We start from the raw sequence: 14,569 nt of genomic DNA on the forward strand, positions 1-14,569 counted from the left end.
GTTAATTAAGGAAAGCCAGCATGGATTTCCTAAGGGAAAATCATGTTTAACTAACTTTCTGGAGTTTTTGAGGAGGTAACAGAGAGGGTTGATGAGGGCTATCCTGTTGATGTGGTGTACATGGACTTTCAAAAGGCATTTGATACAGTGCCACACAACAGACTTGTGAGCAAACTTGTAGCTCATGGAATAAAAGGGATGGTAGCAACATGGATACGAAATTGGCTGAGTGACAGGAAACAGTGAGTAGTGGTTAGTGGATATTTTTTGGATTGGAGGAAGGTTTGTAGTGGAGTTCCCCAGGGGTCAGTGTTGGGACCCTTGTTTTTCATGATATAAATGACCTAGACTTTGGTGTACAGTGCACAATTTCAAAGTTTGCAGATGATATGAAACTTCGAAGCATTGTGAACTGTGAGGAGGATAGTGTAGAACTCCAAAAGGACATAGACAAATTGGGCAGACAGGTGGCAGATAAAGTTCAATGCAGAGAAATGTGAAGTGATTCATTTTGGTAGGAAGAACATGGAGAGACAATATAGAATAAAGGGTACAATTCTGCAGGAGCAGAGGGACCTAGATGTATATGTGCAGGTGGCAGGACAAGTTGAGAGAGTGTTTAATAAAGCATACAGTATCCTGGGCTTTATTAATACAGGCATAGAGTACAAGAGCAAGGAAGTTATGTTGAACTTGCATAAGACACTAGTTCGGCCTCTGTTGGAGTATTGCGCCCAATTCTGGGCACCGCACTTGAGGAAAGATTGGAGAGAGTACAGAAAAGATTCACGAGAATGTTTCCAGGGATGAGGAATTTCAGTTATGAAGGTAGATTGGAGAGTTTAGGACTGTTTTCCTTGGAGAAGAGAAGGCTAAGAGGTGATTTGACAGAGGTATTCAAAATCATGAGGGGTCTGGACAGATGGAGAGAAACTGTTCCCGCTTGTGAAAGTATCGAGAACGAGAGGGCACAGATTTAAAGTATTGGGTAAGAGAAGCAAAAGTGACAGGAGGAAAAACTTTTTCACGCAGAGAGTGGTTAAGGTCTGGAATGCACTGCCTGAGAACGTGGTGGAGGCAGGTTCAATTGAAGCATTCAAAAGGGAATTAGACAGTTATATGAAAAGGAAGAATGGGCAGGGTAACGGGGAGAAGATGGGGGAATGGAACTGAGGGAGTTGCTCTTTCAGCGAGCTGGTGCAGACACGATGGGCTGAATGGCCTCCTTCTGCACTGTAACGATTCTGTGATGCTGTGATATTGGACGAGCAGAAATTTCCTCCAATGACATATTGGGAAGATCGAAGTCATTGGGCTGAATTTTCCGAGCGAGTGGGAGGCGCATAAAGAGGCAGGAAGCCTGGTACAATAATGACGGAAAGCATTGCAACAGAAGTCCAATACCTTGATGTTAGTCCCAGATTTTACGAAGGCCGGCTGACACAGCAGGTGGAACAGCCACTCCAAGGTGGCGGCAAGGTAATGAAGCCTTTCAATCAGGCAATTGACTAAAAGTTTATGGGACAAATGGAATTTTATAAGAGGCGCATGAGGATCAAGGGGCTTCAGAGCCTCGCCAGTTATGTGGAGACGATGAGGGGGCAGGAGGTCAAGGTTGGCTGCATATTGCTGCCATTGGCAGTGAGAGCCTAGTACCAAGGGGAGGATGGGACAGCGTGCCATTGATACATTGGAGCAGATTGGAAATAAGATTGGCTGACAGGGGTTGGCTGGCACAGTGCCAACCTTCAAGTGGCATACCAGGGACTGTAGGAAGGTCGGAGAGGCATGGAGAGTCAGGGGGAAGGAGGCCTTGGAACCTCTGTGCAGAGATCTGCCATGGACCTCATCCAGTCTGGCTTCTGGACCTCCAGTGAGAAGGACCATGAGCGTGCTGCTACCTCTGACGAAGAGGAGCTGGAGGTAGATGACCAGCAGGCAGAGGTGAAAAGGCACCTCAGTGCCACTACCAGGTAGAGAGGCAAGATGTGCGAGGGAGGCACTGAGACAGAGACTTGGTGGTTGAAGCTGCTTGTATGACCCAAGCAATCCAAGAAAATGCCAAGTTCCTGCAGCGCTGATGACTACTGTTTCATTGTACTGTGTATCTGTACACCGCAAGACGTGGCAGAGCGGCATGGGGATGGCATCGACCTCATGTGTTATAGTGCCTTCCAGCATTCCCTTTAAGGGAGCCAGGGTGCCTTGAAGGCAAGAGACAGCAAGATAAGTAGAGGCCTAACACTTGTCTTGCACATTCCATTTTTATTTGGAGCCATTTCAAACTTAACATCCCCTTTACAATACAAAATAATCACCCATGACTCCTGGGTGCTCCTACAAGATGCTCCCACTGCACTGTCAGCTGAGGTGGAGGCAGGCTGCTAAGCTCTGCTGCACCTTTGTGCTTAGGCTTCATGACCTCCAGTGAGGAGGACCATGAGCGTGCTGTCTCCTCTGATGAAGAGAAGCTGGAGGTAGATGACGAGCAGGCACAAGGTGAAGAGGCACCTTGGGGTGGCACAGTGGCGCAGTGGTTAGTACCGCAGCCTCACAGTTCCAGCGACCTGGGTTCAGTTCTGGGTACTGCCTGTGCGGAGTTTGCAAATTCTCCCTATGACCGCGTGGGTTTCCGCTGGGTGCTCCGGTTTCCTCCCACAACCAAAGACTTGCAGATTGATAGGTAAATTGGCCATTGTAAATTGCCCCTAGTGTAGGTAGGTGGTAGGAGAATGGTGGGGATGTGGTAGGGAATATGGGATTAATGTAGGATTAGTATAAATGGGTGGTTGTTGGTCAGCACAGACTTGGTGGGCCGAAGGGCCTGTTTCAGTGCTGTATCTCCAAAATAAAAATAAACACCACTACCAAGTAGAGAGGCAAGACATGCAAGGGAGGCTGCAGTCCTCTGGTTGCCTGAGGACTGGAAGGCCCCGGCATACTGAGAGCCTCAAGCATTGCTGCTGGGTCTGCTCCATCATTGGTGATACTTGACGATCCGTTGTCGCTGGCAGAGGGTCTGAAGAGGCAATGGCTATTCCAGCAGTGCCTGAGAGAAGCTGCCAGATGCACCAGCCTGCTGCTCTTTTCTTTGAAGGCACACTTGGACCTCGCTGCTCACCTGAGGGCTCAAGGACCTGGCTGCAAAACCAGGCACCTCTTTCCTCCCCTTCCCCCCCCCCCCCCCCCCCGCCCCCCCACCGCCCCTGCCATTCCTTGCCAGGGCTTGAAAGTTGCAGCTATGAGGAAAGATTGGATCAGATAGGGTTGTTTTCCTTAGGACAGAAGAGGCTGAGGGGTGGCTTAATTGAGGTGTACAAAATTATGTGGGCCCTAGATAGAGTAGGGGCATCATTGTGGGGGGGACGATGGTGGGAGCTGGTGAGGTGTTTTGTTGCCTCCACCCCTTCCCCCCACACCCCTCGCACCCCCTTCCCAGCTCCCCCCTCGCACCATCTTCCCCTCGCACCTCCTTCCCCTGCACCCCTCTCCCCTACCCTCTGCAGCCCCCTTCCCAGCTCCCCCCTCGCATCATCTTTCCCTCGCACCCCCTTCTCCTGCACCCCTCTCCCCTACCTCCTGCTGCCCCCTTACCGGCTCCCCCTCGCACCATCTTCCCCTCGCGCCCCCTTCCCCTGCACCCCTCTCCCCCTGCAGCCCCCTTCCCAGCTCCCCCCACCAGCATCCATCTACCCCTGTGTAGGGGCTCTAACAACCCCACTGCCTTTTGGGCGTCTCGGGAGAGACCAAGGCTAAGGGAGTAAACCGAAAATCCGGAGCGGAACCCCGAAGGCGGTCATGTGTCACCTTTGGCATGTTTCCAGCAGTTCCTGTAGCCATACCGGTGCCAAATGTCGTGCTCTGCACTCCTTTGGACCCCACCAGGAAGGCCGAGAGGGGGGTTTTGATGCTTGGGCAACTCACAACCTCCATACGTTCGCCCAGGCACGCGCCATGGAGAGGTCACTCCATAGTCGCCTCACAGCGACCAAATCAACATGGAAGGTAGCAGTTACGGGTTAGAAGTCCAGCTCAATTGGCATAGAGATTGGGCGCCATGGGTTGCTTTTGTCAGTGGGAGAGGTCATCGCATCTCACTGGACAGCTACCGCCCGCCTCAAACCGGGCAGCCCCCGCTCAGTAAGGTTCTGTCCCGCCACAGTCCACCTGCTTCAATGGGTGCTTGGAGCTCAGGGTCATTGCCCGACAAGTGGACTGCAACACTGCACCAAATGGCACGACGACAAAAGGAAAGAAGGTACCAGCCCTTCGTTTTGCAAGCTGGAACGTCAGAACTATGTGTCCTGGCCTGTCGGAAGACCTTACACAAATCAACGATTCTCGGAAGACCGCCATCATTAACAACGAGCTCAGTAGACTCAATGTAGACATTGCAGCACTTCAGGAGACACGCCTCCCTGCGAGCGGATCTCTAAGAGAGCAAGACTACAATTTCTTCTGGCAGGGTAGGGATCCTGAAGAACCAAGACAGCATGGAGTGGGCTTCGCCTCAGAAGCTCTTTGCTCAGCATGATAGAGCCACCCTCAAATGGCTCGGAACGCATACTGTCTATCCGACTGTTCACCACCTCTGGTCTAGTACACCTACTCAGCATCTATGCTCCAACACTCTGCTCCTCACCTGAAGTTAAAGACTAGTTCTACAAGGAACTCCATAATATCATTAGTAGCATCCCCAACACCAAACACCTGTTCCTGCTGGGGGCCTTTAATGCCAGGGTTGGGGCCGACCATGACTCATGGCCCTCCTGCCTTGGGCGCTATGGCACTGGTAGGATGAATGAGAATGGTCAGAGACTGCTTGAGTTATGTACCTATCACAACCTCTGCATCACCAACTCATTCTTTCACACTAAACCCTGTCACCAGGTTTCTTGGAGGCACCCAAGATCACGCCGTTGGCACCAGCTGGACCTCATCGTCACAAGGCGAGCCTCTCTAAACAGCGTTCAAATCACACGCAGCTTCCACAGTGCGGACTGCGACACTGACCACTCCCTGGTGTGCAGCAAGGTTAGCCTCAAACCAAAGAAGCTGCATCACTCCAAGCAGAAGGGCCGCCTGCGCATCAACACGAGCAGAATTTCTCATCCACAGCTGTTACGTAAGTTTCTAAATTCACTTGAAAAAGCCCTTCAAAACACTCCCACAGGGGATGCAGAGACCAAGTGGGCCCACATCAGAGACGCCACCTACGACTCAGCAATGCAGACTGGTTTCAATCTCACATTGAAGAGCTGGAACCTGTCATAGCCGCTAAGCGCATTGCACTACTGAACTGCAAGAAAGCCCCCAGCAAGTTAACATCCGTAGCACTTAAAGCAGCCAGAAGCACTGCACAAAGAACAGCCAGGCGCTGCGCAAATGACTACTGGCAACACCAATGCAGTCATATTCAGCTGGCCTCCGACACCGGAAACATCAGAGGAATGTATGATGGCATCAAGAGAGCCTGTACTCCAGGGAAAATGTTGTCGCTGAGACCGCCCTCAATGCTGCCCAGTCTCTGCCAGTCATGGATGAGCTGGACGTACAGCCAACAAAATCGGAACTCAGTGATGCCATTGATTCTCTAGCCAGTGGGAAAGCCCCTGGGAAGGACGGCATTAGCCTGAAATAATCAAGAGTGCCAAGCCTGCTACACTCTCAGCACTACATGAACTGCTTTGCCTGTGCTGGGACGAGGGAGCTGTACCTCAGGACATGCGCGATGCCAATATCATCACCCTTTATAAGAACAAGGGTGACCGCGGTGACTGCAACAACTACCGTGGCATCTCCCTGCTCAGCATAGTGGGGAAAGTCTTTGCTCGAGTCGCTTTAAACAGGCTTCAGAAGCTGGCTGAGCGTGTCTACCCTGAGGCACAGTGTGGCTTTCGAGCAGAGAGATCCACCATTGACATGCTGTTCTCCCTTCGCCAGCTACAGGAGAAATGCTGTGAACAACAAATGCCCCTCTCTGTTGCTTTCATTGATCTCACCAAAGCCTTTGACCTCTTCAGCAGACGTGGTCTCTTCAGACTACTAGAAAAGATTGGATGCCCACCAAAGCTACTAAGTATCATCACCTCAATCCATGACAATATGAAAGGCACAATTCAGCATAGCGGCACCTCATCAGACCCCTTTCCTATCCTGAGTGGCGTGAAACAGGGCTGTGTTCTCGCACCTACACTGTTTAGGATTTTCTTCTCCCTGCTGCTCTCACATGCGTTCAAGTCTTCAGAAGAAGGAATTTTCCTCCACACAATATCAGGTGGCAGGTCGTGCAACCATGCCCGTCTAAGAGCGAAGACCAAAGTACGGAAAGTCCTCATCAGAGAACTCCTGACGATGCTGCATTAACATCTCACACTGAAGAGTGTCTGCAGAGACTCATCGACAGGTTTGCGGCTGCCTGCACCGAATTTGGCCTAACCATCAGCCTCAAGAAAACGAACATCATGGGACAGGACGTCACAAATGCCCCATCCATAAATATCGGCGACCACACTCTGGAAGTGGCTCAAGAGTTCACCTACCTAGGCTCAACTATCACCAGTAACCTGTCTCTCGATGCAGAAATCAATAAGCGCATGGGAAAGGCTTCCACTGCTATGTCCAGGCTGGCCAAGAGAGTGTGAGAAAATGGCGCACTGACACAGAACACAAAAGTCCAAGTGTATCGAGTCTGTGCCCTCAGTACCTTGCTCTACAGCAGCGAGGCCTGGACAACGTACGTCAGCCAAGAGCGATGTCTCAATTCATTCCATCTTCGCTGCTTCTGGAGAATCCTTGGTATCAGGTGGCAGGACTGTATCTCCAACACTGAAGTCCTCAAGGCAGCCAACGTCCCCAGCATATGCACCCTACTAAGCCAGCGGCGCCTGAGATGGCTTGGCCATGTGCGCCGTATGGAAGATGGCAGGATCCCCAAGGACACATTGTACAGCGAGCTCATCACTGGTATCAGACCCACCGGCCGTCCTTGTCTCCGCTTTAAAGACGTCTGCAAACGCGACATGAAGTCCTGTGACATTGATCACAAGTCGTAGGAGTCAGTTGCCAGCGATCGCCAGAGCTGGCGGGCAACCGTAAAGGCGGGGCTAAAGCGTGGCGAGTCGAAGAGACTTAGCAGTTGGCAGGAAAAAAGTCAGAAGTGCAAGGAGAGAGCCAACTGCGTAACAGCCCTGTCAACCAATTTTATCTGCAGCACCTGTGGAAGAGCCTGTCACTCTAGAATTGGCCTTGATAGCCACTCCAGGCGCTGTTTCACAAACCACTGACCACCTCCAGGCGCTGACCCATTGTCTCTTGAGACAAGGAGGCCAAAGAAGAAAGATAGAGTAGGCAGGATGGACTTGTTTCCCCCAGCAGAGAGGTCAATCGCCAGGGGACGCAGATTTAAGGTGATTGGTAGAAGGATTAGAGGGGACATGAGGAAAAACATTTTCACCCAGAGGGTGGTGGGTGTTTAGAATTCACTGCCAGGATCAGTGGTGGAGGCACAAACCCTCAACTCATTTAAAGGTATCTGGACCTGCACCTGAAGTACTGTGACCTGGCAAGGCTAAGGACCAGGTGCTGGAAGGTAGGATTGGATTAGGCGGCTACTTTTTTCAGACAGTGCAGACACGATGGGCTGAATGGCCGCCTTCTGTGCTGTAACTTTTCTATGATTCATTGCTCCATGGATCGAATGGAGGAGGCGATGGCATGCAGGTCCAAGCACGTTTCTTGCATCCATTTAGTGACCTACTGCATTTGACTCTCTGTGTTGTCGAATTCTGAATGGAGGAAGCCAAGCTCACGCATGCCAGAGTCAAGACACCACTCATGGCCTGGATGGACTCCTCCACTGTCTGTGTCAGGGTGTGCAGATGTGTCCTGACCTCACGATGCAGATCCAGCAGCTGGGACCTTGGTAATGACTCGCGGGGCATATCTTCAACCTGAGGCTCAGCATTGCCCTAGCTTCCCGCAGTCCTCCAAATGTTGGTGTCCTGGGTTGTTACTGCCTCTGTCAGCTGCTCTGGCACATGTGTGTTGCGCTCACCAGGTTGTTACCCCACATCAGAATGCACACGCATACTCACCGAGGTGTGCTGGTGGACGTTGCAGGGGAATGGTATGACAGTACACCCTCTGAGGTCCCCTCCTCCTCCCCAGAGGGGTTGACTGCCTCTGGTCACGTCTGGTGGCTCTCTTGACTTTGGCCTGCATGAGAAAGAAGAGTAATTAGTGGGTTACAGGAATGCCAATGCACCCTTGAAACTGCCCCTGTGGTGCGCAGTGCCACTAGTGGTGGACAGAGGAGCACCATTCCTCCCCTAATTCAGAGATGATCCCCTGCCAACCCTTGGGCCACTGTTCCACTTCTGTCTCCCCATTGGCGATGAAACAGCTGCCCTGTCGCCCTCCAATCTCCGGGGCTGCCTCCTCCATTGGTGTCAGGATCTGCAGAAGGGGAACACCCCCGCCCGTCTTTGCCCTTTCTCTGGAGTTATGTGTGGTTTTCATCTACAAACACAGAGAAAGAGCAGATTTAGACACCTGGCGTGGACAAGCAGAATGCCTGAGAAGTTGGCAGTGTGCCTAGACATGATGGAGGCACCGACATGTCTTCTGCATGCTGCCATTCAGCAGCCACAGTACAGTTGTGAGCTGTGTCTGACTGGGGCCCTTCACAGCAAGACTGCTATGCCTCTGACAGCCAATGCTGTCACCTGTGCATTGACAGTGCCTGAGTGGGCAAACCCTTTTTCTCAATCTCATTTGAACCCCTTAACGCTTGTAAGGCCACAAAGGGTTCACACTGTGTTGGCAGAGCGCAGGAGATCGTTCATCCTCTTCCGGCACTGGAGTCAGTTGTGGGATGGGTGACCTCACAACTGCTGACCTCCTCTGCAATCTCCAGCCAGGCTTGCTCGGTTTGGGAGGCTGGTCTTCTCCTCCTGTCCTGGGGAAGAGGACCATTTCCCGTGCCCGCACAGCCTGGAGGCGAACCTGTAGGGAGGCATCACTAAATCGTGGGGCCACCCTGCGATGCTGCTCAGCCATCCTTTGGTGCCGCTTCCCAGGCTGGAACCTCTTGCTTGCCTCTCCAGTTGTTAGTTCATATTTTCAGGAAGTGCTGGCAGCCCTTTAAAGATGGTGCTTGCACTTCCTGTGGCGTGACTTGATGCTGCATTCACTGTTGGGGAGGCCAGCTCTCGTACCTGACGGCAGTTAACTGGCCGGCACTGATGAAATTTGATTAACCCGTCCGCGCACCCCCCCCTCCGCCCCCCCACACCACTTGCCTGCATGCGAAGGCCTCCTGCTTCCAGGCCCAATATCGAGACCCGAGGCAGGAGGGAAAAACTCAGCCCATTGTCTTCAGTCCTCGCCACAAACTCCGTTCCTTAACCACCAATATCATACCTCTTCCTGGCAACTGTCTGAGGTTAACCCAGACTATTTGCAAACTTGGGAAATGTATTTTAGTAGGGGTCAATGTCCGATCACACATCCACTCCATCACTAACACCACTTACTTCCAATTCCGTAACATTGCCCAACTTCACCCTGCCTCAGCTCGTCTGCTGCTGAAACCTTCATCCGTGCCTTTGGTACCTCTAGACTTGATTATTCCACTCCTGCCAGCCTCTCCTACTCCAGCCTATTATTTTTTGTTTTTGAAATCATCCAAAACTGTGTTGTCTGTATCATAACCAAGTCCTGTTTGCCCATCACCCTTGTGCTTGCTGACCTACATTAGCTTCCATTCGGGCAATGCCTCAATTTTAAAATTGTTGCCCTCGATACCAAATCCCTCCATTGCCTTGTCCCTCCCTATCTCTGTAACCTCCCTCAGCTCTACAGACCTTAGATCTCTAATTCTGGCTTCTTGTGCATCCCCAATTTTAATAGCTCTACCATTGGCAGCTGTGCCTTCGGTTGCATTAGCCCTAAACACTGGAATTTCCTCTCTCCTCCATTAAAGCGCTCCTTAAAACTTGCCTCTTTGGCCAAGTTTTTGGCTATCTGTCCTAATAACTCCTCATGAAGCACAGTGTCAACTTTTGTTTGATAAGGTTCCTGTAAAGAGCCTTGGATGTTTTGAAGAGAAACAAAACTTTTTTCTAATTCTTGGACAAAAATGACTTTTTAAAAAATTATTTAAGCACAAATAGTAGTTACAGAGGAATTTGCCACAGTGTTTGGATTAATTGCAGCTGTTAATTTGTTTTGTGAAAATTGGGTGGATAAAGTAAAAGATTAAGAATGTGTTCAACAAGTCTGTAATCTCAAATTCACATGGTATAATTGAGACTCTCCCTCCTCCATGGAGGAGAAGGATTTTTCAGTGCCACTATAACACACCCAGTGGTCTGCTGGTCATTATCAAGTAGCATAGGTAAAAGCCTGCCAGTTGGAGGTGGTATGTGGCACAGGGAGATTCAAGCAAGAGGAATGGGAAAGGGAGTAACAGTAACAGGAAAGGGGTTGTGTTCTTGAAAACACAATGTAGATACTTAAATGTCCGTAAAGTTATATATTTAAAACTAATATAATGGCTACCATTGCACATTTGTTCTCTTAGGATGAGTGTACAGACAATTCGAAATGTTTTCAGCATTGAAAATGGCTACCGTCTGAACGATGACCAAATTGTGAACCATTTCCCAAACCATTATGAGCTGACACGGAAAGACCTCATGGTAAAGAATATCAAGCGCTATCGCCGAGAGCTGGAGAGGGAAGCAAGCCCACTAGTGGAGAAGGATGAAAATGGCAAATATGTTCATCTAGGTAAATGGAGAGACCTTAAATGTGATAACAGGAGTTAGTTCAGATCGTTAGAGAACACCTCCACCCAAGTTATAATTTTTTTTTATTCTTTTGTGGATATGACAGTTCCTGGCAAAGCCAACATTTGTTACCCATCTCTAATTGCCCTTGAGAAGGTGGTGGTCAACCGCCTCCTAGAACCGCTGCAGTCTATGTGGTGTAGGTACACCCACAGTGCTGTTAGGATGGGAGTTCGATTTTTGACCTAGCGACAGTGGCAATATAATTCCAAGTCAAGATAGTGTGTGACTTGGAGGGAAACTTGCAGGCGGTGGTGTTCTAATGCGCCTGCTGCCCTTGTCCTTCTAGGTGGTAGAGGTCGCGGATTTGGAAGTAGCTGTAGAAGGAGGCTTGGCGAGTTGCTATAGTGCATGTTGTATATGGTACACGTTGCAGCCATGTTACGCGGTGGTGTAAAGAGTGATTTGCTTTTAAGGTGGTGGATGGGGTGCCAATCAAGCAGACTGCTTTGTCCTGGATGGTATTGAGCTTCTTTAGTGTTGTTGGAGCTGTACCCATCCAGACAAGTGCAGACTATTCCATTACACACCCAAGTTGTGCCTTGTAGATGGTGGACAGGCTTTTTGGGAAGTTGGGACGTGAGTTACTCACTGCAGACTTCCCAATCTCTGACATGCTCTTGTTGCCACAGTATTTATATGGCTGGTCCAGTTAAGTTTCTGGTCAATGGTAACCCCCAGGATGTTGATGGTAGGGGATTCAGCGATGGCAATGCCGTTGAATATCAAGGGGAGATGGTTAGATCGTCTCTTGTTGGAGATGGTCATTGCCTGGCACTTGTTTGGCGTGAATGTTACTTAAGGCCATCATCCAGTTTATGTTGGCAATATTCTGTTATTTGAGTACATTAATTTAATATAGTCATTATAACCTTTGCATCCTCCCTACAAGTTCATTGTCTTGCACTAATGTTGTTCATATTGCAATTTTAGGCCAACATAGATGTCTGTTGTTTGGTTAAAAAACAAAGCCCCAGAAAACTCCTTCAAGGTTTATTCATTGTTAAATCGATAACTGTAGTCTTGTATTAAAAAATGCTAAATCAAATATTGGCTACTTTGATCAGTTGATTAGGTAAGATTATCAGTTGAGCAAAGAGCTGGTGTAGGTAAAATGAAAGGTTACTTCACAATCTGCGCATTGTCCTGTCTATAGTTGGCAGGAATATGAGCTATCAAAAGCATATTGTGCTTTGATTTCTTGGGGGGGTCTGGACAATTCCTGCATTTCACTTAGTGTCTGGCATTGTGAGCAGATCTAGTTTTGTCTGCAATTGAAATACATTATGCTGCAAAATGCACAGACTCATGTGAAAATGTATCTTGAATATGTGCTTGTTCAGTGCATTTTGGATGTCATTGTCTCTGGTCCATGCAACTGAATGGGAATTCTAAATGTACAATCTTTATTCTGTGCGGTTGTGTCCATAAAACTTTTTTCTCTGTGTGTGTTTTTTTGAGGTAGTTTAGAGATTAACAAACTTTACAGATGTTGAAACTTCCACAATAGCTCCCCAATTTAGTTCTAAGTCATATGGGAGGTTCCAGGTTTGATACTTATTCTATACTTAGCTGATTCCAGCTGGAGATGTTTGTAGGGCACTTCATTTGGCCTCATGGAAGGGGAAAAATTGTCAGATTCATCACTTCAGAGTGCCATGCTGAGAAATATGATTGTAGATCGCATTGTATCAGCTGTTGCTGGAAGTACGTACCATTTTCAATAAAACAATTGATGGATCAGAAAGGAAGTGGAGCTGAAGAGCAGGATTGTTTTATGACTGCGAGGAAATCTCAGTAATGGGGTCTGCCTGAAAGTAATGAGTACTGTTTTATTGTAAATTGGAAGTACTTCATCAACTTTTTTTTGGACTATTGGTGAAGAATTCTGGGGTAAAAAAATTGTACTGGGAAAATAAATCTACTTTACAGAGCTTGTGAGGTTTGAGGACAAGCAATATTTCAATAATAGTGTGGTATTTCTGACAGTTAAGGCCAGCACAAAACTGCAGAAGGACAAGGAAGAGCAACCTATGTTACAGTACAATGTAACACAGCTTTTGTTGTCACATGTACACATTGGGCCAGTGTATTGCCAGAAATACACGCTAAAGATAGTTTTGGTGTATTTTGCTGCTGCAGCTTTATAATTATGACATTTGCTTTGACTGTTTAAAGATTCAGTACTTTCACTGGTCTATTGTAAATGCAGTGCTTTCTTCTTAAAACCATGATTGATTATATATTATGAGCAATACATTTCTAAAAAGCAAGAGGTACTAAAACTGCCTGAGTAGTTGATAAATGCAAATAATGAAGTGATAAGCTCATTTGTTCAGATGAAAAGGACTGTTGACAACTCCTTCCTCCTCCATCACCCTAGAATTATTTACCCATCTAGCTCTTGGTTTGGTTCCATTTTCACCCCTCCCAACACCCATTATCTTAAGTAATGGCACCTTCTCCTGTCCATACGATTACCTCCAGAAGAACCCAATCCTTGGCCCCTCTTCTTTACATGTATCCACTCAATGATATTATCTGTAGGTATGGGGTGAATTTCCTTATGTATGCAAATGACACACAGCTTGACCTTTCCACCACCTCAATTTGAGCATCACCTTTGTGTTGTCAGACCGCTTATCTATTGTCATGAATAAGCCAAAACCTCCTCCAACGGAAAATCATTCTGCTTCCACTGAAAACCCTTGGTTCTAACTCCGTGACTCTTTTTGAACCTAACAGTACATAATCTTACTGTCATGTTCGGCCTTGTGTTAAACTTAAAACTCTTGGCATCCAGTTTCAAATGGGGAATAACTTTCTCCAGCTAAACACTGGGAAGACCAGAGCCGTTCTACATACTTTCATCACATCCAGACTCCAATTCTTTCCTTTCTGGCCTCCCATCCTTCACCCTTCATAAACTTCAGCTCATACAAAAATTGCTGCTAGTATCCTACACACACCCAGTCATGTTTTCCCATCACCAACATCTCTGACCTCCCTTGGCTCCCACTCCCACAGTGCATCAATATTAAATTGAGAATTGCTGAAAATAGAGGCATGTTGTCTTGCTCTCATCAGGACAATACAGAAGAATAACCCATGTAAGGGAAAACAACAACATTTTCGACCCTGAAAAGTGCCCAGTCTACCTCAAATTACCATGGAAGGGTAATGTGACCCGAGCAACAGGTAAAGCTAGCTGTTTCACGCTGCTACTATGCAGTAACAACACGTGTGGTGTTTGCCACTAACAGGATGCTGCCATCAAGCCATAAAGATGCCCTGCCTATCACACAAATGAGTAATGTGATATATGAATTTCAATGCCAGTGTGATGCTAGGTATATAGGCCGTACGTCCCAAAGACTGGTGGATTGTATCAAACAACATGGCCCTTCCACTACTCACAATGGCAAGGTACAGGCCGTTCCCAACCAGCCCATGCTTGCAAAACTCAAAACATAGTGTCCAACATTAGATGTGATTCCGCGATTGGACAACATTTGCTAAATAATCCGCAATGTGCTAAGAATTATGCTGACAACCAATTTAAGATTGTCAGTAGCATCCACAGTGTCGCGCATTTTCACGTACTGGAAGCTACATATATTAATACACAGGACCCTGTTCTTTGTGGACAGAAAGAACATGTACACACATTGTGCCTGTTTCAGCTGAACAAAATAGGTGATAGCCATTCGCTGGTT

General features: G+C 48.2%; 1 protein-coding gene across 1 annotated transcript in view; it reads left to right on the forward strand.

The window, feature by feature from the left end:
• The window catches only part of LOC137384080 (polyglutamylase complex subunit TTLL1-like), a 56,263-nt gene that overhangs the window by 3,590 nt on the left and 38,104 nt on the right, over window positions 1-14,569 (forward strand). Inside the window, exon 2 of the mRNA XM_068057659.1 lies at window positions 10,586-10,794. Coding sequence (XP_067913760.1) covers window positions 10,586-10,794 — 209 coding nt within the window. The remainder of the gene's footprint in view (window positions 1-10,585; window positions 10,795-14,569) is intronic.

The sequence above is a fragment of the Heterodontus francisci genome, chromosome 25 (assembly GCF_036365525.1).
Source record: "Heterodontus francisci isolate sHetFra1 chromosome 25, sHetFra1.hap1, whole genome shotgun sequence".
NCBI classification, from domain to species: Eukaryota; Metazoa; Chordata; class Chondrichthyes; order Heterodontiformes; family Heterodontidae; genus Heterodontus; species Heterodontus francisci.